General features: G+C 47.5%; 1 protein-coding gene across 1 annotated transcript in view; it reads right to left on the bottom strand.

Annotated features, from left to right (window-relative positions):
* Positions 1-24,379, bottom strand: part of FRMD4A (FERM domain containing 4A) — a 222,605-nt gene that overhangs the window by 175,363 nt on the left and 22,863 nt on the right. Inside the window, exons 2-3 of the mRNA XM_054988128.1 lie at positions 12,486-12,580; positions 2,505-2,597 (exon numbers count right to left, since the gene is read on the bottom strand). Coding sequence (XP_054844103.1) covers positions 2,505-2,597; positions 12,486-12,580 — 188 coding nt within the window. The remainder of the gene's footprint in view (positions 1-2,504; positions 2,598-12,485; positions 12,581-24,379) is intronic.

The raw sequence follows: 24,379 nt of genomic DNA, 5'->3' as shown, positions 1-24,379 counted from the left end.
TTTTTATTCTATATATTGTCGAAGGCTTTCATGGCCGGAGAACGTTAGTTGTTGTGGATTTTCCGGGCTGTGTGGCCGTGGTCTTGGCATTGTAGTTCCTGACGTTTCACCAGCAGCTGTGCCTGGCATCTTCAGAGGTGTAGCACCAAAAGACAGAGATCTCTCAGTGTCAATGGGAGATCTGTCTTTCAGTGCTACACCTCTGAAGATGCCAGCCACAGCTGCCGGCGAAACGTCAGGAACTACAATGCCAAGACCACGGCCATACAGCCCGGAAAACCCACAACAACCGTCTTTTTTGAAAAGTGGCTAATACCATGATCTTGCTGGATTCTTTGTCAGGAATGAGGACAAGCAAGTATCAAGAACATACAGCATTCACAGGCTAGCATTCCACCCCCCCTTCCCGAGAGGCTGGCTAATTCCACTAGAAAACATCTACGCAGGGGAGGACACACAGAGTGTCAAGGTTATGTGGGCTCCTGTCTCAGAGGCTAGGCGCAAGCATAGTCTAGGAGAGATAATTTCAGGGACAAACAGGTTCACATCCCATGAGAGTGAAGAAACAGCTTACAGCACAACTTAACTGTAACATGATCATAACATCCAGGCTCAGCCCTCAGCCCTCAGGCAGATGCTGCCGGCATTTGACACCTACATAACTCAAAGTTACTTCATAATAAAGCAGTGATCACAGACATTAGATTTATGGCAATACTCTGGCATTTAATGTCATGTATATATAATATAATTCTCTGCATTAATGTCTGCAGTAGTAATTTTAAGATTAAATGGGTTAAAATGGTAGAAAGTTTGATTTCAGAATAAGGTTGGAAATATAATGGTCAACTGATATCTACCCTCCTGTAACTTGAGCCTATGAGACGTGGCCTTGTTTTCTAGAGCATCAGAGACCAAATGACAGACCTGTGATGTGGAAGAACGAGCTGGACTACTTTTGGACTACTGGTGGGCAGAGTCAAATCCCTACCCACCCACCTCCACCCCCAGTTAAAGGTATGGGGAAACTGGAGCGTTTCCATAAGAAGAGGCCCTTTTCACTCCTCAAGAAACTAGAGTGGCTAGGCCGTGCGTGGCAACTGGTGGGAGCTTGGTGGGGGGGACATGGAGGGTCACCGCTGCTGGGGGAACCCAGAGGCAGAAACCATAGAGTGTCCAGCGATACTTAGAACTACTTGACGTCACTTCTGAATTTTGCCGGGAAGTGATGTCAAGGTGCATGCAACGCCAATGAGTTTTAAAAAAATTTTCCCCGCCACTGTTTGGAGCAGTGGGGGCCACACAGGTTGCTACTGGAAGGCCTCCCACCATAGTGGGAGGCACGGTAGCCCTAGAAGAAACACTGATGGAGGAAGAGGGGGCCCACAGGGAGATAGGGGCAGAGGGGGAGTCTGGGTAAGTGGGTTCTTAGGGAAGCCAACTGGGGACGTTGTAGGGCTGCAGAGGCTTTTGCTCTGGCTATAGAGCTAGCATGCTGGAGTCTGGTCTGGGAGACTGACACAGACTAGCCAAGACTAACCGGGCTGCTGCTGCGGCCTTAGTTTCCTGCACAACGAGACGTTCCCTGAATCCAGTTGCTACTGCAGCTACACTTTGGTGGGAGGGATGAAGCCTTTGCCACCCCTGCCTGCTTACTTAGCCTGTGGTTTGTTAAATCAGTCCATGCATGAACTGCGTATTTGCAGAGGAGGAATTCAATGCATACATTTATATAAAAGAACAAGTGGAAGCATGATATGGCTTGCTTTCACTTTTAATTTATTTTCATGTTAATAGTGTAAGATCCCTCCTCTCTACCAATCCCAAAAGGCACCAGGCACCACTGCCTATAATCATTTTTATGCAAATAGAGGGCTAATCATAGCATTTATGTAGCACCTTTCCAGTGCTGTAAGAGCTTCACGTACATTAGCAGCCCTTCCTATAACGTAGGCCAGAACGATCACAAATGGGAGGTGGTTAAGGGAATGGCAGCTTGCCTAAGGCCAGCGAGGCCGGAACGTAAGGGAGCTACTTTGCATTGAGTTAGGCCGCTGGTCTCCTCCCGTGTCTGCTCTGACTGACAGCTCTTTCACAGGGTGGCTTTGGGGTCTTCAGGACGGCAGGTTTTCCCCAGGCCTCCAAACCAAGATCCTTTCAATGGGGGATGCCAAAGACTGAATCTGAGATCTGCTGAGTTCGTTTGCTCGCTTGCCTTATTCCCTACCTTTCTTGTCAATGGAAACTCAAAGCGACTTACGTTGTTCTCCCCCCCTCCATTTCGCTCTCACAACCACCCTGCGATGTGGGTTAGGCTAAGAATGTGTGACTGGCCCCAGGTCACGCAGGAAGCTTCCATGGCAGAGTGGGGATTCGAATCCGGGTTTCCAGTTCCTAGCCTGCCACTCTCACCCCTACACCGCACTGGCTGCGAAGAACTCAAGTTTAAAAGAAGTGCTTGCCACGGGACGTCCTGGGGCCGACTTGACAAACCATGTACTTACCTAACACAAAAGTATAACACAACCAGTCCTGACTTTTTGGGGAAGTCGTGTTCGAGTACTCTGCGGTCCAGCTGAAGCCAGTTCAAATGCCCCCTGAGAAGGGAAGATAAGGGAGAGAGGTTTTAGTTGCACGAACTGCAAATCGTGGCATCCTATCCGGATGGAGACTCTGCGGGTTTGACAAAGGCGGCGCCGGGATTTTTCTCTTAGGCGACTGAGGAGCATGTGAGGAAGACAGCGTTGCGAAGAGGATGGTGACATCGCCTGGCAAAAGTTTCAGGTTTAAATGTTTAACATAAAAGTTCAGCTTGTCGGGGTAAGAACTAGAGATGTATACGGAGAAGACAGGGAACCAGAGAGAGAAGCGCTTTTGTCTTTCGTTCCAGCACTGTCACCTTTGGGGAGGCTGCGTGATTGAAAGCCTGTCGAGTTTTCCATTAGAAGTACTGGAAGTTTATACAAGGCCAGTAATATTTCACTACAGGCAAAAGCAGAGCCAGACAATGCCTCAGACATTTTATTTGCCACCCAGTAGGTCTGGAACGGCCTTTGAAAGACTGCCTACCGAACAGCCTTTTAAGACCTTTTGAAAACACAGCTGTTTCCCCCTCGCACGTGAACCCTCTCACACTCAAGGAGTCGGTCGGCAGCAGAGATTTTTACACTGTCCCCGGTTTGCTATAGTGAGGCCATTTTGTCTATTTTCTCCTGTAAGGCTGAAGGCAGATGATGGGAAGAGGGGATTTCTCATTCCCCCCCTCCAAACTGAAAGCAGGAGGCCAGAGACTGCTGTGATGTGGCAGCACAGGCCTGGTGAGAGACAAAGGCTAGATGAATCGGCCAGCAGAGTCACCAGCACAGGTACCAGGCCCTGCAACAGACCCAGATGCCAGCTCTGCCCCTATATCTACCCAGGGAAAACAATTACAGGACCCAATGGCATCAACTACACTGTCTCTGGCTCTTACAGCTGCTCATCTTCCAATCTGATATATGCCCTCATGTGCCAACAATGTCCTTCTGCTCTGTACATTGGACAAACCAGCCAACCTCTACGCAAAAGAATAAATGGACACAAATCTGACATTAGAAATGGCAACGTCCAGAAACCAGTGGGAGAACACTTCAATCTACCAGGACATTCCATCAAAGACTTAAAGGTCGCTGTAGTTCAACAGAAACCTTTCAAAAACAAAATCCAACGGGAGGCCGCTGAACGGGAATTCATATGCAAATTTGACTCTGTCAAGCTGGGACTGAATAGGGACTATGAATGGTTATCACATTACCACAGGTAACAGATTTCCTTTACAGAGGTGGGGCCTGGGGGAGCTCAGTGGCACCTGGCGTGGGCTTTCGGGAACCACAGATCCCTTTGTCAGATGCATCTGGCAGGGAGAGCTGTGATTATCGAAGGCCCAGACTGCAATGGAATTGGATGGTCTAGCTGTTTGGCTGCTACAAACTAACAGGGCAAACTCCTTTGAAGCCAACTGATCCCCACACCAAAAGGAGATGTTTACATATACTAGCAAAGGAATGTTTTGATTGCTCCCTCCCCCTCCCCCCCCTAATTGCCTCTTCTCTCCCCTCCTCTTCTGTATTTGACCAGTCTCTGTATCAGGCATCTGACGAAGAGAAATTGATTCTCGAAAGCTTATGCTACAATAAAATTGGTTAGTCTTAAAGGTGCTACTGGACTCTTTTTGAAAGGCTAGATGGGTGGCAGTCTGAGAACGGGCCTCCTCCGTCCTGCTGCTGAAACTTTGGAACCCCCTCCCAAGGGAGCGTCGTCTGTCTCCCTCTATCATTGTCTCTCATCAGTGGGCAAAGACTGTTTGGTTTGGCGTTCCTCCACTAACTGAAATTGGCCTTCCTCCCTGGTTGTGGTATGTGTGTTTCTATTTTACTTGAATTGTTTCACTTTACTTAAAATTGTTTCGTTCATTCATTCAAATTAATTAATTCATTTATAATTTATCTTTCTCACTGAGGCTCAAGGCAGATTACACAGTGCCAGAGAATACAATATAATCAGCAGTTAGGGTATTCACAGAGCAAAATACAATATGATCAACAGGTAATTCAGTGAAAAGATACAATAGGGTCTGAATTTGAAAACAAGCACAAATCCAAACACAGAGATGGAACCTTTCTGAAACAAATAATTAACGTGACATCTTTTACCCAGTAGGAGCACAGCTACATTAGCAGACAGTACCCAATAGCATAGCTGGGTTCCTTACCAAGGTATCTCTGTGAGCTGTTTCTTACCACACAGCCCTATAATCTGAGTGCAAAGCCCTCCTGAATAATTCAGTTTTGCATCATTTGCAGAAGGCCAGGACAGTAGGAGCTACCCTGACCTCCTCAGGCAGGCCATGCCATAAGGTGGGGGCTCACAGAGAAAGTATGTGTGAGGGCAGCTGTTGATTTGCTCCACTGATTTTGCAGGGTGGTATTGGCAGATGGCCCTGTTCAGATGAGCAAAGCTGCCGTGGCAGAACATAGGGAGAGAGGCGGTTGCGCAGCTATGAAGGGCCAAGGCCATGAAGAGCTTTGAATGTGATGGTCATGACCTTGAATTGAGCCCACTATCTGAAGGGAAGACTAGGGAGTGACTGCAGAACGGGAGTGATAGGTATGCTCCGTCTAGCTCTCGAAAGTAAACAAGCTGCAGTGTTTTGCAAGTTGACTTTGGAGGGAGAATGCATTACGGTAGACTAGTTTCAATGTTACTGTAGCATGAATCTAGGTGCCAAGATCAGCCGTATCAAGATAAGGAGTCATCTTCCAAGCTGGTCTAAGTTAGGAAAAGACGCTTTTGGGGGGAAGGGGGGCAGCTTCATTTACTTGCTTCTCTAGTGCTGGATCCAATACAACCCCTGAGCTCTTCTCTGAGTCAACCAGGATCAACTGAACCCCACCAAAGGTCAGAAACACAATGCCCTTCAAGATCTCTGCTTTTCCAACCCACATCACTTCTGTCTTGTCTGAGAGCCCAGCTACAAGTGACGCCTTACACAGGTTGGACACTTGTCAGCTTGCCTCAAGTTTTGATGGGCAATGTAGGCGTCCTGGCTTTACAGCTTGGCTCTGCATTACAGCTGCAAGACCAGGATGCCTACATTTCCCATCAAAACTTGAGGGAAGCTGACAAGTGTCCAACCTGTGTCAGGCGTCACTTGTAGCTTGGCTTAGTTCAGTTTCAATTTGTTTTCGGCCATCTGACCACAGCTGTCAAGCTGCGACTCAGTACCCCTGTTGCATGTGGTTTTAATGGCTTGGTGATTTATTGTCCGACTGTTTTCATGTTTTGATGCTGTCAGCATTGGGTGGAAAGGCAGCATAGAAATGCTTTAAATAAACAAACAAATAGAAGTTCCAGGCTCCAAGGAATGTTGTGCAAAGATACCAGCCGGGCAGTGACTGCTCTTGTGTTAGTGGCCGGGCCCACCTCATCCCCCAGTCCGCTGATCTGCACTCTTTTTATCCCATGCCATGCAGTGTGCTGTTTTAGATTAATGGTACAACTTATTTTGGCACATTTGAACTTCAATTCTTTACCAGTCTTTTGCACTGCTCAGGAAGAATGATCTTAAAAAACAAAACAAAACTGCATATTCACAAAAAGGGTCCACGTTACATGGAAGCAATGGAAACAAGATCACATGTAATTTGTTATTGTGCTTTGTGCACTTCTATATAACAGCAGCAACAACATTCGATTTATATACTGCCCTTCAGGACAACTCAGAGCAGTTTACAAAGTATGTTATTATTATCCCCACAACAAAACACCCTGTGTGGTGGGCGGGATTGAGAGAGCTCCTAGAAGCTGTGACTGACCCAAGGTCACCCAGCTGGCTTCAAGCAGAGGAGTGGGGACTCAAACCCGGCTCTCCAGATTAGAGTCCTGCCGCTCTTAACCACTACACCAAACTGCCTCCTAATTAATAATATAATCACTATATAATAGATATAGTGATTCTGAAGATATTAAACCAAAGGACTCCCAATATAGGCAGTCTGTATGTTTAAGATTTTACTGAGGTCATAAAACCACAAACCATAGGACACGTTATTTCCGTTCCTTAGATTCGGACTGTGCTTGCGGCTCAGAAGGAATTAAAAAGATTCATTGCCCAGCACCCAGAAACATCACCCTGTCTTTTTTGCTAGAAGACCAAGTCCTGGGATGAGGTCTGGGTGCAGGATCCCACGGCCCGGAGATCACCAGACCTGAAGTCTGAGGGGGGACTCCTCAGAGAGATTGCTGAGGAAGAGGAAGAGAGAGCAGGCGGGCAGCCCAACCCAAAAGGCTGACCCGGCACCCACGTGCCTACATTGCAGGGGCACCGCTCGTTCCCGCCCTAAACTCTTCAGCGGAAGACCTCTGCCAGCACCTGAGCCCACAAAGGCCTGGCGCAGCCGCTGCCGTGATCGTCAGCCCGGCTGTTCCCGACAACCCCGCCTGCACCCACCAATGACTGCGCCACCCCCATGCGTCACGGTAGAGGGGATTACACCAGCGTAAGTGCAGGCTATGCGCAGCGGGCATAACCCTTGGCCCACTCCCCAAGCACTTTCTGCCCCCCCCCTTTCAGGACTGAGATGTAAATCCATGAAGATTTAGGTCTCTTTGGGGAAGAAGTCTCAACTGATCCACCCACCACTCAAGGCTTTCCGCCCTTTCAAGGGCTCCCTTTTACAGAAGCAGGGAGTGTAGAGGCTGTGGAGAGCAGTCACAATCTCTGGCTCCAGACCAAAACAGCACTCTCACCCCTACGTCTTGCAGGTAAGAAGGGCCCTGAAAGGGCTTTTCTGTTACGGGCATTCCTTCCCAGGGGCCATGGCGTGACCCTGGACACACGGCAGAGACTTGGTCTCCACAACCACTGGTTAGCCCCAGGTGTTCTTCCTCATAGGGAATAATTGCTGAATAAGTATGGGATTCTCTGGTTTGTCTTAAATGGATCAGAGTATCTTTCCCAGATTTCAGGAATCTCAGATTTTTTTGAGATTCCAAAACCCAGATCCAGATTTCCCGGATTTTTTTTTGGAGGGGGGGGGGGCTACACATTCCTATTGGCAACCCTGCTTGAGTGGCCAAGCGGAGGCTGCTGGGTCCTGCTTGGAGAAAACGGTCCCACTGAGCAGCTGAAGTGGGCTCAGAGACACTTGCCTTCCGCTGGGGCACCTCTATAGAGCCCATCCCTTAGACGCATACATCACCTCTGCCAGCTGACTCTGCTGCAAGGTCACTCCGGTTGAAACTCAGTCCCCTCCCAGCCCTGCTTATTTTTATTTTATTTATTTTTATTTATTTCAGATTTCTATTCCGCCCTCCCCGCGAGCGAGCTCAGGGCGGATAACAACATATTAAAAACACAATTTAAAAAATTCATGTACATTAAAAACAACACATTTAAAAGAGGACAGTGGACAGCCTTCACAGGGAGGGTTAAGATTTTATACACCCCTTTTTCCAGGCCGGTGGAGGCCCAGCCTCAGCCATATGCCTGGCTTAGTGATTTAAGGGGGTTCACAGCTTGCCAGGACAGGCCTCCATTCTTGCTGAAGGAGCGATCTTGGTTAACTCTAGAACCATCGGGGATTTATATAAGAAGGGGTTGGCCAGGTATCCTCCAGGGGCGGGCAAACTCCCCGCCATCTGCCCTTTACTAGCTATTAGTGGGAGGAGGGCAGCTACTGAGTGACTGCCCACAACTAGCAGGCACTCTGCGCAAACGGACACATGCACCTCTGCTCCCCACGGGAATGATGTCATTTCCAGAAGTGATGTTGTCGTTTCTCTCTCTCTCTCTCTCTCTCTCTCTCTGAGGAGTGCATGTTTTGTGCCAGGGCTTATTCTTTAAGAAACTCACATGTACCCCCACTCCTCACATGATAATGCCACTTCCGGAAGTGACGTTATTGCAGTGGGGTGCGAAGATGCATGCATGAGAAACAACGGCGCAAGTACTGTGCCCCTCACACCCTCCCAGTATCCTGCCGGTTGCCTGCCAAGGGGACCTGGCACCCCTAAGATAAGAACAGATTCGCCCCCAACGATCTGCTGCACGAGGTTTTGGGGGTGGGTGGGTGGGATGCTGCCTGACCCTAAAGGGGATGGTTAAGGCTGTGAAGTGTCCCTAAAGCACGAACATTATCCTTTTCACTTTAATAGCTTGACATCTAATTCTGATCGAGCCGAAGGGAGTAATGACTCTGTATTACCAAAAGGAGCGATTAAGTCGCCAGCACAAAGGTTGTTCCTATTGATTTTCTATTCAGGTTGTCATGAGACAGTACAAGTAATGAATGGAAATCCCCAGTACAAATCATTTCTAAACAAATTACACCTGCAGAGATTTTCCTCTCGAGCTGAAGAATTACCTTCATACTAGTTTAGGGGTTGCCTCCCACAAGCCTCCTCCTTTTAAAACAGGATCGCACCCACCCTTGGCAAATATTTTCTACAGCTTTCAAAAGGGTCAGGTAGTTTTTTACGAGCAAGTTAGTTCTCTGTGGATTAATTTTTCAATTAAACAATAACATTGATAGAAGTAACTGGAGCATTTAAAGGACAGTAATTTTTTTCCCCTCAGTGACACAACTTCATTAGAATCCTTTGTCCCAGATCTTGACCGTTATGCTCGCTCTCAGGGCCCCCATCCCGGCGGCCGGCCTACCAGTCAGGGACTCTGCGAAGGTTTCCATATGCGTAGCTTCCTGTTTGCCTGTTTCATATGGAAGCTGCCCTGCACAATGGCACCCCATGCCGGATGACAACCCTGATGCACAAAGTGGTGCTTGCATGCACAGTTTCTGCCCTGTTCATTTATGAGGTCCACGCACCACACACACAAATACCTGTTTCAGAAAACTGGTGGCAGTTCAAACAGCTGCTCCGAAGGGGGAAGGGGGCTGGATTTTGTCATCTCTGCTTCTCCCTCCCTGCCACATGATTGGCATAACTGTCAGCTTTTGCACGTGGGCCACTACATTAGGGCCAATGAGTTTGAGAGACTGACCACATGGGTTATTCACACGGGGTTTGATGCTGTTGCGAAATGGGTTTTCCCTCCACTTTCCCATAGCATCAAGGTCCATTCGTGTGCCTGCAGGCATTCCACCATCCCACCTTCAACCAGGCAGCTTTTTTAAAAAAAATCAACAACTGAATACTGTTATGTCATTTTAACAACCCATGTTTCAGGTTCTCTGAATTCCCGGCTTTCATTTAATTTCCACCTTTCCTCTCCTATCTTCCAATGAAAGATTTATTTTCATTGTAACTCAGAGAACCTGATACACAGATTGGGGTAATATTAGAATGATATTGCAATATTTATTTATTTACTTTTATTTTTACCCCAGAGAGGGAAGGTGGCAAGGTATAGCCTGATCTCATCACATAAGGAGGTTCGGCACTTGGATGGGCGACCGCCACAGGGGACTCTGCAGAGGAAGGCCCTGGCAAACCACCTCTGCTCCTCACTTGCCTTGAAACCACCTTGCAGGGGTTGCCATAAGTCAGTCCTGGCACGACAGTATATGCACGCACGCACACACACACACACACACACACACATTTATTCCCTACCTTTCTCACTGGGGGGGACCTAAAGTAGCTTGCGTTATCCCCCTATCTTCCATTTTGTGCTCACAAAAATCCCGTGAGGTACATGAGGCTGAGTGTGTGTGACTGGTTCAAAGACACCCACCTAGCATCCATGGCAGAGTGGGGATTCGAACCTGGGTCTCCCACATACTAGTCCAATGCTCTAACCACTATACCACGCTGGCTCTCAAATATTCAATTGCCAAATTAAAAAAAAACCAGAGAAGTCCTCTTAACAGGAGAGGGGGGGCATGGCCGAAGCTGGCCAGGGAAACGGTGCTTTACTGCATCAGCGGTCGCAAAGAAACGATGGCATCAGAGAGGCCCACTGTCACACTGAAAACAGTTTTTATCTTAAATCCACGGGCTGCAGTCCAGCAACGCCGCCCCACTTGAACACGCAGGGCTCCCTCCCTCCCTGCCGGCCAGCATAAGGGGAAACGTTGAATGAGTGCACACAATGCCATCTGCCGGAGTCTCTAACAGGAGCTCAGGGCCTGCACAGGCTTTGAACGGCAGCCGCAATCGGAATCAAGACGTACTCCAGAATCTGGATATATATTTATAAGAAGGCCATCAGCATAAGCTCACTTCACAGAGGTCAGCTCCAATTAAAATCCAAGTTTTCAACGCATGAATGATTATTTATTACAGTTCTACCCTATCGCAAGCCCACAGCAGCTTACAAAAACTCTCCGGGCAAAATAATGCAGTAAGATTATGCCAAAAACATGACCAGTAGAATCAGATGAAATATTCAGCAACAACAATTTAAAACGATTAAATGCTTGTTTTAGTTTAAAGGCACAAGCAGCACACACGGTCCGGCATTCAGACATGCAGGTTCCCAACAAACGTTTTCCCAGCGGAGAGGGATCTTTTCAGCAGCCTCTCCACATCTGCGTTTTTCAAACGGTGTTCTGAGGTCCTTCAGAAACGTATCTGCAGTTCCCTCCTAACAAGACCATTTCATGGCAGAAAAGCTTCCGGATATACAGCCAGCCTGCCACTGCAGACAGACAATCCCCTCAAACGGGGCATGACGAGTTTTCTTGGGTGCACTCAAAGCTCACACAAAGGGCTTTTCTACATAAGGTTGTGTCGTACAGAATGGTTTAGAAAGCTACTTCAGCAAAGCTTTAGGAATTATGGTTTATACTACAGCGTGCAGATCACGCTGCCTGTCATTGCCAGTTGGACCTTACTATGTAATTATTGCAACATTTAACACATCATGTTAATACTTATGTTTTCTCTTCAGTTATATTTTCAGATTTCTGGTTGTTTCCAGATTTCTACAATACATATCCTACTGCATTATTCATTGGATGTCTGCCTTGAGTCCCAGCAAGAAAGGTGGACTATAAACACAGAACAATTATGGGACCCAATAGGCCTGATCAACACTGGCTGTGAACTGAGCGTGTTTCTCAGGTTCTCTGCAAGACTCAGAAGTTCCATGGCTGACAGGCTGGGTTTTCTCTGGATCTGGAAACTGGTACAGAAATGGACCCCTAAATTTGGCAAGTCCAAAATGTCAAGAATGGAGCCAGTTGGGCTAGTCATTGGATGGCTAACTGATTACGATTGCTTGCAGTCCTGTTGTTTATGAACACCCTTTACTCCAGGGTGTGCACACTGGTCCCGATCCAAGCAAAGTAGTTGTGAATTTCCTTTTAAAAAAACCCTTAATTTATTTTTCATTGATTTCATTAACATATCCTTTTGTTTCCGTTTATATTCATTCCTATTGGATGATTCTCTCCTGGCACCTCAGACACCATTTTTGAGGGTGTGAAGCTCAGGCACACGGTTTCATTTCCCATGGGGTGTACTAAGCCACAGGACCTTGGATCCATCAGAAAAAGCATCCAAAACATGGGGGTAGATTGCGGGGAAGATGCTCATAAAAAGATGCTGATAGTTAACTAAAACAGCCTTTCTTCACACAAAGACTTTTTAATATGAAGGAAAGAGGAGGAAGATTTGATTACATGTAACCTTAACAAAGAGATAAAAATAGGAAGCATATTTCTGGGCTCTTGGTATTTCATTTTCAGTAGAACCCCTTTCTGGGCTACATGTCTAGGACTTTTACGATTTCCTCATTTATGTATGTTCTGACTGTAACAAATCTTGGAACACAGAATCTTATATATTGGGTCAAGTTTCTAGACCTCATGATTGCAGTAATTTTTTTTGGTTAAACTGAAAGCCGTGTCTACTGAAGTCTTGATGGAGCTTCTTTGACCCACACAACTATCTGCCTATCCCCCAGAATGTCCAGAAAGGAAACCTTTACCCGTTTCTACAAATTTAGAAATTGGTTCACACCCTGAAGTCCCAACACTTACGTCTCATCTGTGAAAGCGATTCCAAAGTATTCCTTTTCTTTCAGGTTGAAATGTGACGCTACCAGGTCGAGCAGCTCCTTGGCCAAAAGCTTTGGCTGGAAAACAAGAAAAAAATACAATATGCTTAGTCAGACAAGGGAGGGAAAGAAGAGAAGTCAAATAAGGAGGGAGATCTGTGCCTCTTGAAGCAACAAGGCGCATGCCCAGAGGGAGCACCCAGAGCTGCCCAAGGAGGCGGGCTGAGCCAGGCTCCGTACAAGCGCCTATACTGTGGCATTGTATTCTGCACCTGGCAATGCCTGGCAGCTACAGCTCTGCTGCAACTCAGATCAGTCTGTGAATGAATAATTATGCTGCCCAAGCAGAAACGCTGGCACCAACCCCCAAGCTTGTATGCCCACACAAATCCCTCCGTAAGGCGCGGTGTGGATTGACTGCAGGCTGCGGCTGCCTGATCCTCCGCAGCTGAGTGTGGTGGCAGGAGCCATGAGAACTGCAATCATCAGGAGCGTTGCTCTCAGGAAACACTTCACATCTCAGTTTGGGGTAGTGGTTAAGAGCGCGGGACTCTAATCTGGAGAGCCGGGTTTGATTCCCCACTCCTCCGCTTGAAGCCAGCCGGGTGACCTTGGGACAGCCGCAGCTCTTCCAGAGCTCTCTCAGCCCCACCCACCTCACAGGGTGATTATTGTTGTGGGGATAATGATAGCATACTTTGTAAACTGCTCTGAGTGGGCATTAAGTTGTCCTGAAGGGCGGGATATAAATTGAATGTTGTTGTTTAACTCCTCCCACTGGTCTTCATAAGCCAGGGCCCCTTTCGGCGTCTGTGGCAAGTGCCACCACAAAATGGTTACCATGAGAGCTGGGGCCAATGACAAAAGGTTGCAAGGTTCCAGGCTCAGCATCCTCATATGATGGAGGCAGCTGTGCCCCGAAATGAGAGTACTAAGTTTATGTCCTTGCGAGCACTACGACTGATTCCTGTAACCAAAAACAAAACACCACCCTCTGCAAAAATAAAACAAAGTAAAATAAAATAAAATATGCAGTGCCAAGCATTTTTGCTTTTCTTCTCATAATGCTTGCGAGAGATCATAGATCCAGAGGAGATAGCCATGTTTGTCTGTAATAGCAAAATCAAAAAGAGTCCAGTAGAATCTTTAAGACTAACCAACTTTACTGTAGCATAAGCTTTCGAGAATCACAGCTCTCTTCGTCAGATGCATGGAGGGTAAGAAGAAACTGGTCAGATATATAGGTGGAGAGGGGAGGGGGAAGTAGATGCAATCAGTAGCTTCTGATAATGGGATCAGTTGGCCTCTCCACCTATATATCTGACCAGTTTCTTCTTACCCTCCATGCATCTGACAAGGAGAACTGTGTAAAGCTGGTTAGTCTTGCGAGAGGTGGGATCCAGACAGAGAAACTGTCCCCAAAGTTGGCTCATCTAACAGAAATCAGGTTAAGGAAGAGGAACAACCAAGATCCAGGGCAGACAGTCCAGCATGGCTAGGATGCACAGGGAATCGTTCCTTTCACTAACCAAGCTCCCATCGCCCACTGATATCTCACTCATCACTCCACACTCCTACAAAATAACACACACGACTGAGACTGAGCCCATTCATATGTTAACAACTCCACGTGGCCTCCTCTTGGATCCCATCTTGCATTACCAGCATGCTGGTTACTGCAACGAGGGTCGTAAACAGAGGACGGGGCAGGGGTTCCCCGTCCTCAGCAGGCACTCGGCTACCCTAAACCCCATGAGGTCTTTTGATCAGATGTGTACCTGGAGTTGCATGCTAGGAACTCGATTCATATGCGTACGGGGACCCAACTTGGATTGCGACTGTGGCATGCGCAGGAGGAGGCTTTAGTCCCCCCTCCCCGTATTTCCCAGACCTGAAAAGACCTCACAGAACTGCTATTTGCCCTGTGGGGGGAAACTTACCTGTGCTGATAGGCTACATGTAAGATGCCCCAACAGGGCAAATATTGGCTCCCAGGGGGCATTCTGGGATAGGGAAATGGTGCAGGTGCCTTAAGCTCCATTTCCTTGTGCACTTCAAATTGGGTCCCCCTGTGTCTGGGAACTGAGGTCTCACAACAGGAAACACTGAAAACAATGTCTGCCACATGAACTTTGTAATTTGTGAACCAGGCATTAGATAGCTGAGACTCTTGGAGGGGTGGCAAGAGACTCTGAGAGATGGGAGGGGAATCAAATCAAGTGCATGGGAGGAAAGGGGTGTGCAGGCTCCCAGGAGGCTAAAGAGAGATCTCACCTGGGGCCCTAACATGGGTGAATCTGAGAGAGAAAACAAAGCAGTGTAAAACCCTGACCAGAATGCCCCCTCCCAGCCAGGCATGTGGGTGCAGAGAGACGTTATGGAAAGCATGAATGGCTCTCGAACAGAGGTAGAGCGGCCAAATCCCCGTCTCCCCCCTGGAGCCTTTTAAAACAATAAAATAAAGCCACAGTGCATCCCACCAGTGTGAGAGGCAATCTTCTGCCGGGCTTAGAAGAATTGCCATTCTTGGGGGCCTTACGTGTCTTTGTAGGCGGGGCCACCAGCCATGTGACCATTTTCTCCGAGGGCAACCCACTGAGTTCCACCACCTTTTCCCAGAAAAAAAGCCCTGACTGTAACAGAATGGTTCAGGAGGGTGCCTTATATAGGTAAAGGGACTGCAGACTATACCACTCTTTTAGGATGTATTATCTGTTTTCTGCCCGCATTATACTGGTGTTGCCGCATTGTTTTCGACTGATGTAATACCACTTTTTCTGCACTTTTTCTGTCATCTGCATCATGTCTACCATGACATACTTCTTCAGATTTGTGTAATCCTAGTCCTGCTACATTGCCTATTAGATGTATTGAGTCACACACACTGTGTAAGCCTTGAGTCTCAGTGAGAAAGGCACGGTATAAATAGAATAGAAATAAATGAATTGTAATTAATGCACAAGGGAGGCACCAGTGGGTTTGTGTCAAGCTACCTAGTAAATTGCTCTGACCTGGATGGGCCAGGCTGGTCCAGTCTCCTCAGATCTCAAAAGCTAAACATCATGGGCCCTGGCTAGTACTTGGACAGACGGACACACATGTACACACACACACACACACACACACACAAAACTCCTGGCAGAGAGGAGCTTCCCGGCGCATGGCTCCCTCCCTTAGCGCATGACAATTGCTCCAGACATCTCACAGGATTTGTTGCTCCCAAGCAGGAGCAACAGCAGCTGCTGCTCAGAGCGTGTTGCTCTCCTTGGGGACCTTTAATAAGCTAAATAAATGCAAAGTGTTGCTCATTATTTTTGTGGAGGGGAAGATCCTGATGGCTAAAGATTCATGAGGTCATCCTTCAGGGCAATCTATAGATCCCAGTGTGATGCGGCTCCTCCCCCCTTCCCCCCCCCCAAGCCTTTGTTTCCTCTTTTGTACCATCTGCAGCTCTGTAACAAAATACCCTTGAATACAAGCACATTTCCTTCCTGGCTTGTTAGTTTGGCGGGGGGGGGGGGGGGTTGGTGAGCAAATATCTCTCTTCCAAGATCTGCTGCAAATGCCCTCCCTCTTTTAAAATATGTGCTATCTGATAAGAGAGGATAAGTCTTTCCCTGAGAGATAACGTGTATGCTGTGGGAAGGGGGGACAATGGATGAAATGCAGCCAGCACTGGCCGAGAACCAGGTAAGTGACTGGCTTGGCATCCCTCGGGAGCCTTAATTTTGCGACGGGAAGCCCTGCTAGCCCAAGATGATTCTCCACACAGCCATCCATCCTAAGCTTCGCCTGCAGCTGTGAAAAGTTACTGTTCTTTTCAGCACTCCTGGCTCCAAACCAGAGCTGCTTCCATGAGTGGAGCTGATCAGCTGCAAAGAGTTTGTAAAATTGCTTATAGGTTATTATTTCTCAGGAACAACAGGAGCAACTTCCCCCTTTTCTGACTGCTACGAACCTATCTTCAAGCCTGCGCCTGCAGTTTTAGGACTGCATTAATTGTAATAATAATTATTATTATTTACAAAATGCATACTCAAACTTTCTCCCCTCATCAGAGCCAACAAGGTGGCTAACAGACAAAACCATACATAATAAACACACATCTTAACCATTAAAAGCAACACAAAACACATCATTAAAACAATTAAAAACAGAGCTAAAATACACATACAAAAACATAAAAACAACAATTAACAACAAGGCTGAAAGAAGAGGTCACTGAGAGAATGCCAAAGAAACAAAGAAGTCTTCACCCGCTGGTGGAAGATGGCCACACAAGAGGACAGGCGGGCCTCTCTGGGGGGAGAGTTCCAGAGGTTTGGTGTCACGACCAAGAAGGCCCTCCCCCAGATTAGGCTAGCCGCCTAATCTCAGAAGGCGGAGGCGGCCAAAGCAGGGCCTCCAAAGGTGACCACAGTGATCAACTAGGCTCGTAAGGGAGTAGTCCATCTTTCAGGTATGTTGGTCCCAAACCATATAGGGATTTAAAGCTCAACACCAGCGCCTTGAATTGAGAGGCCAAGACTGGAGTGATATGGTCCCTGTGAACCACTCTGGTCAATGTCCCGGCTGCAGCATTCTGCACCAACTGAAGTTTCTGAACACTTTTAAAAGGCAGCCCATTTGGATCTCGATGTCACTAGGTCAAGCACTACAAGAGTTCAAATCTTTTATGTCCAAGAAATCTGCAGCTGGCTAACCAGTTGAAGCCGGTAAAAGGCTCTCCTGGCCACCAGCTTATCCAGCAGGAGGCACGAGTCCAACAGCAGCCCCAGCCTATTGTAATGAAGGGGCGTTTCTGAGAGGGGAACAGGTCTGTTCCATCTGTTTATCTGCTTCTGTAAGCAGTCGGCCCAGCCTCCGCCATCTTTAATAGCCATTTCAACATGGCTGTGTGTGATATTAAATGTCACCGGGCCTCTGGATTTAAAATGGCATCTTGTATTGCAGCCAGAGGACTTCCAGCTAACCGTTGCTGAGTCCCGCCCGGGAGACCCAGGCGTGAATGGAATGCCGTGTAGGAATGTGGAGCGATCAGCGGTGACTGGATTTGCAGTCTCCCCAGCCCCTAAGGAATCCAGCGCAACAAAGGTCTCGCAGGGTCATCCCCACTTAACATGCTCCTTTTCCTCCTTTTGTGATGAGATCTCCCATCCTTGACTGAGGAGCTAATCAAATGACATCCATAAGTTTATACAGTTGTTCCTGGGAAAGTACAGCCCCCACCTAAAAACCATCAACTTAGCTATGGTGGAATTCACTAACTATTCCTTTTGTGCAGCGCTAGAACCAATTTTGCATTCTCTTTCACACGCCCCGGCAGCTACCAATCAAGGTAACCAAACCTTTTGTTAATCCCAGGAACTGACTGTAAGTGTCTTTGTTCCAACAGCCAGGTGGGCTACTGCACCTCAGGGCTCATTTTACCCTATAAAGTAGTGCCCTGGTCTCATTTAAATTGAACACATGTACTGGATCCTAAGCGCTGTTCCCTTGAGGTTACCTCTAGCTTCTTGCTCTCCTGGCCAAGAACGCTGGCATTTGAAGCTACTCTCTTCTCCCATGGACTGGACTATTCTTCAGGATAGGTAGATATACTTATTCCCCAGGCTTTCTATATGGTGGCCCCTATCCTGTGGAATGACATGCCTGAGGAAGTCAGAAGAGCCCTTACTCTCCTGGCTTTCCGTAAACGATGCAAAACCAAACTATTCAAAAAGGCTTTTTACTCAAATGGGAGGGCTGTACTGTAGGGATGGGGTCACAGATGCTTCACTAACGACTTGGGGATCATAGACTTCATCATCATTTTTGCCTTATATATTATCTGCTGCTTTAAATATGTACAACCAGCGCTCTATGTTGTCTAATGTTAGTCCTAGAATTGATTATGTTTTGCTTCAGTATTTTCTACTATGTCTTGGATCCTTGCTAATGCTATGTCTTTAAACTTGAATATGTTTACCTTATGGTATTGTATGGAAATGTACTTACTTGATACTGATTGTATTAACCTCATACTGTGTAATCCGCCTTGAGTCTCAGTGAGAAAGGCGGACTATAAATGATGCAAATAAATAAATAAATATCCCAACTTCTTGCTAGCTTCCTAGGACTCTGTGTGTGTGTGTATAACCATTTCCCCCTGTATTTCTGTGTTTATGTGCATGCACTTTTCCTTCTAATAAAAGATTGTTATTTGAACTTAAGCATCAGCCTCGTTTGCTATTTCAGAAGGGACCCCGTAAACATTGGTGAACAAGATCCCGTAGTTACCAGCCTTTCGCATACTTGTCTTCCTTGCTTGCTAATCCCCCCCACAAATTCTCTTACTTGCAAGGAGACCAATTCCGGTAACATTTCAAAATGGACTTCAGTCCAACTGAATCATTTTAGAAACCTGATCGCCAGGGCTTTTTTTCAGCAGGAATGCGGTGGAATGGAGTTCCGGAACCTCTTGAAAATGGTCACATGGCTGGTGGCCCCGCCCCCTGATCTCCAGACAGGGGGGAGTTTAGATTGCCCTCTGCGCCGCGTCTGAAGATCAGGGGGCGGGGCCACCAGCCATGTGACCGTTTTCTCCGAGGGCAACCCACTGAGTTCCACGGCCTCTTTTCCCAGAAAAAAAGTCCTGCTGATCGCCATTATTACTAGCAGCTCATTCAAGGTATCATGATCATAATGATTATTCTGACCTTGCATGGAAATCCTGACCCAGTAACCTGCTAACCCAGTCAGTTCTGTCACTTGTAGGCCAAAGTTTGGAAAAGGTTCTTTGCCCAGCCACTTGTTAAGTCTTACTTCCCCATATTTTTATTATTATTAACAACAACAGAAACAACGAGTTCCTAATATGCCTGGCAAACAACAATCCCTTTCCAATGGCTTAACAAACCAGCTACACAAGAGATAAAGAAAATGAAAGGGGATAAATAATTAAAATAAATGCATCGGAAGTGACACTCAACACAGATAGAAATGCATGTTGATAGCCAAATGTAAAGACTGGGGTCTGGAGGGGAAAGCCAAGGAGAAGAGGTAAATTTGTTGGTTGTGCTTCATCTATCATGTGCTTTTCTCACTCAGACTCAAGGTGGATCACAAAAATATAAATCAATGTGATAAAGACCAGTTTAATACCTGCAATGAACCATGCCACTGGAGTGTTTGTGGGACCAAACCAAACTATGGGTATTCCATTATGGTTGTGGGACACAATCTGCGGTGCAGAAGTAGCAGGAGCTCAGGGGCACCTGGGTAGGCCAGGGGGCCTGCTGTATCCTTATGGAGTGCAAGCCCAGAATAGTCCCAGCTATGCTTCCACCTCCAGAGAGGCGTGTGCGCTGAAAGCTCCAGCCAGATAAGCTGACTGGGGGCCTCCTTGCCAGCCTTTTCAGGCCAGTCCCACAAAAGGCTCATTAGCAGCCTCAGCGGCATCTTGCAGGGTTTCCCACCATTTGTAATGACATTTCACGGCTTTTGTTTTCCAGAGGCTTGTTTCTCTTGAAACACATCACTTTGCACTGGTGAACCTCTGCTGCCGCTGCCGGAGACTTCCTAGTCCCATTAGAAAGCCACCATTTATGCGGCACGTGGGGGGGGGGGGCGGCACAGAGACTGGAGGGTCACTCTCTCGTCTTTATAGGGGCAACTCCCTATTTGCTACACAATTCTAGTACCAATGCAGTGACTGGCAGCCAGTGTAAGAGCGGCACTGTAGATGGCATAAGCCCCTTTCGATGACCTCTCTTGTCAAGCTGGCTACCAGGCCCCATGATGGCCCACAAAATGCCCACAGTAAAGGAGACAATTAATCTCAGACAAGGCAACAATAATTAGTATGTGGGAGGGAGGGCAAAACAGCCGATTAGGCCACTATTTAACTGCCAGGAGACAACTGGAGGAATCTCCATGCGAGTTCACCCCAATTGTCCTTTACAGCCAATTATCAAGGCAGGCAGAGGGCAGGGCGTCCTCAGGGGCAGCACCCATCAGGCTCCAAGCTGAGCAGTCATCATCCACATTTATTTACATCATTTACTGTCCACCTTTTCACTGAGACTCAAGGCGGATTACATAGTGTGTGTCAGTACAATCAATATAATGACATTTCAATATACATGCAATGTGTATATACGTGCAGTCAGCAAGATTTAAAGAGGAAGGAAGGAAAAGGAAGGAAAGAAGGAAGGAGAGAAAGAGAGTCTCCTCTCAACTGGCAGAAAGAGGTTATGATGGGCAAACTCATTTTGCCTCAACTTGGAATTAGGATCCACAAACCAAGATCCTTCTCAAAGAAATGGAGCATAGCTAGTTTCCTTCTCTTAACCCAGTCATCAAATTTAGATCCTGCTGTGCTTCTGGTTATATTATACGGTAGGAGCACAATGGGATCTGTATGCATCTTTAACGTCCGGAAAGAGTCACTATAGCAGATAACTGGTACACATTCTGAAAAACTTGCAACTAACCAGAGACTTAATTATAAAAGAGAAGGTTAAGATCCCCCTCCCTTTTTTTAAAAAAAGTACAAATCTTTATCTATACTGAAGCCATTTTATGCCACTGTCAAAGTTAACTTCAGTCTTGCCAATGAGTTGTGTTAAACGGCCATGAAGCAAGACAAAATTGCCTCAATCTTGCATCCAACTGCAAGAATTTCTGAGTTCCGCATTTCAGCTTTTTCCTCCCCCATTTCCCAGGATTCATGCCCATGTCCCTTCCCACAGCAGTGAGAACCTTTCGTGCAAAACTCGAGCACCACAGAAACAAATGGTTGATATGTTCAAAAGCATATCTCAAACCCAGCCCAAGTTTTGGTAAAACTTTGAGCAGATTTTGTGGCCAAGCTTCAGAAATTGTTGTGATAGAAATTGATCACAGGAGGCAGGTAATGACAAACCAACTCTGTTCATCCCTTGCCCTCTATGGGGTCACCATAAGTTGGCTGTGACTTGACAGCATTTTATACTGCAACCATAGAATCATAGAATCATAGAGTTGGAAGGGTCCATACAGACCATCTAGTCCAACCCCCTGCCCAGTGCAGGATCAGCCTAAAGCATCTCTGACAAGTATTCATCCAGCCTCTTCTTGAAAACTGCCTGTGAAGGGGAGCTCACCACCTCCCTAGGCAGCTGATTCCATAGCATCATGCCCAGAGCCATAAGAACACGGGTATTTCTAAGATCTTCTGTGGATGTAAGTGATGGTCAGGGTAAGGCTTTTTCTTTTTTGACCTGCCTCGGACCTTTATTACTGCTCCTCCTTACAATACCTTAAACTTTTATCTCAGGAGGGCCCTTGTCACAACCAACACTCCTTTTTACTCCACATACACATTCAGGTGTTCTCTACTTTACCCAGGCTTATACCTCAAGAACACCTTCCCTTTGGGGTTTGGATCCCACTGCTAACACTACACGTGGCATTTTGCCCTGTTTGTGTGACCTATAAATTGTTGCCCCCTAAAAGGTTCTTAGATCTCTTCCATTTATCTGCCATTATATGGCAGAATGGTCCATGCTCTGCGAAAAAAAGGGGATTCTATATTCCAAATGCAATATTTTAAATTAATTAATTAATTGATTTGATTTATATCCCGCCCTCCCCATAGATGGGCTCAGGGTGGCTAACAACATTCAAAAAATACATTAAAAGTCACAAAAACATAAGATCAATAATAATTTTTAAAAGTCATTAAAATAGTCCAGGAGCAGGCTATTTAAACAAATATTGGGAGTCCGTATACGGGCACAGCAGATGGCCGAGGGCAGCCCAAGAAGGCGCTTTGCTTAACCAGAAGTAGAATTTATTCATAAATACATATGTGTGATAGTTGTGAAGTATTGATAAGCTTATTGGTTTCAGAATAGGCTCATAACGTTTGGTGGTTTCAAAAACAGTTATATAATCTTATAGATATAATCACAGACCCAGTCACAAAGACTAATTTTCCACGTAGCTGGCACTTAGGCTAGAAATAAACTAATAAAGACATTTCTCTCAGTTCTTCACTCACAGAATAAATACTCCTATCATCCACATAGACACAGTTTCACTGAGGCTTCCACACAGATCACCTGAACTAGATAGAATAACTAGAGTTGCCAGCCTCCAGGTGGCGGCTGGAGATCTCCAGGAATTACAACTGATCTCAGCCGACAGACATCAGTTCCCCTGGAGAAAATGGCAGCTTTGGAGGGTGGTCTCTGTGGCATTAGAGCCTGCTGAGGCCCCTCTGTAAACCCCACGCTCTCCAAGCTCCACCCCCAAAATCTCCAGGAATTTCCCAACCTGGGGCTGGCAACCCTAAGAATAACTGAATGAGACAGAATAACCCCTCTCAGATATGTACAAACTGACCCAGGCGCATGCACAGTTTGCCTGATGTAGGCAGAATCCTTTCTCTGAGATACCCAAAGACTGGCTGCAAACCTTTCCCTCAGCGCTGACTAAAAACTGTAGTGCTCTCCGCTCCTGCCGGGCAGTGCTCGTGTCCAATCAGAGCAGACGCCATTCACTTATCCACACCCCTCCTTCTTTCGTCATAGTAAACATATATTCAAAAACCCCATTAATATACAGAAATAAAACATATAAACTTATTTAAAAAGCAAAACATCTTCAGCTCTGCTGGTGGGGTCTGAGCTGCGTGGCCCCTGCAGTTCTGGCTTGCACTGCTGCAGGAGCTGCTCAGTTTGGCTTGTTCTGGGCCCACTGAAGCTTCCCAGTCTGCTTCTGAGAACTAAGGATGGGGGGGCTGCCTGTGCTCTACCCTCCCTGGGGAAACTCAGAGCGATGAGGACTCTCTCTGCTAGAAGGCAAGGGCACGTCTTATGGTGGAACCCCCCCAGGACTCTAAAGGAAGACCAACGCTCAGTACTGGAGGTGAGAACGCTATGCAAGCAAGAGCTTCGCTGCCTACCCGTCCTTCCTCATGTATGTTTGAATGGGTGTGTCCGGGGATGAGCTGTCTGACCCCTCGGACTTACCGCAGCCATGGTACCCGGCGCCTGCGAAAGGCATACCACCGCTACGGCAGGTAGAGGGTGGCTAGATGCTGGCATATGGAGGAGGTACAACGCAGCCCCAGCAGGCAGAGAGCAGTGGGATGCCAGTGCCTAGGGGAGCCACTGACAGGCAAGAAGGCAGCCAGCCAACTAAAGGAGACCCGGGAGCAGCCACAGTCAAGCCCCAGACCCTTCCCTGGGCACAAGGCACTGAAGGGCAAAATACACACCTGAACAGCCAAGTAGACAGGCAGGAGTCCCCCCCCCCCCCCCGCCCATGCACTCACTGGTTGGGGCCGGCAAGCCGGGCGTCAGACACACAGAAATGCCGCCTGCCCCGGGGACCTGTCTAGCCACACAGATGCCCATGGAGAAGTGGCTACCAGGCCACCTTGCCTGGAAAGGCCCCATCCTCCAAGTAGGGAATAGGGGGGGAAGGAGAGGCTGGAGCTGGGGAGAGATACCTGGAAGCCTCCCCAGCCGGCCCAGATCAGGAGCAATCAGCCCTGGAGAGGACGGGTGGAGAGCAGAGCAGGAAGCCCTGTATAATCAAGGCTCGGTAGGGAGCCAGGGGTGGAGAGTGTAGGAGCGGATGGTTAGAGTGGGAGAAGGAAGGAGATGCGTAGCAAGGAGCAGAGGAGGGAGTCGAGGCAAGGGGCGAAGTTGGCCCCGAAGTGGCTGAGGGGGTGCGAGGGTGATGTGTACCCCCCCTCCTTCCACTAGGCGGGAGCCTAGGCTGAACCTGGATGCCTCTGGGAGCATCCCTGCAGAAGCTCGGGCGCCGGGAACGACTGTGCCCATGGCAGAACCGGACATGATGTATGAGTTTTCACCACTTAATCAATGATGCATTCCTTTTACT

Source organism: Eublepharis macularius, chromosome 9 (assembly GCF_028583425.1).
Source record: "Eublepharis macularius isolate TG4126 chromosome 9, MPM_Emac_v1.0, whole genome shotgun sequence".
In the NCBI taxonomy this organism is placed as follows: domain Eukaryota; kingdom Metazoa; phylum Chordata; class Lepidosauria; order Squamata; family Eublepharidae; genus Eublepharis; species Eublepharis macularius.
The sequence above is the reverse complement of the archived record's forward strand: the minus strand, read 5'-3'. Positions and strand labels throughout refer to the sequence as shown.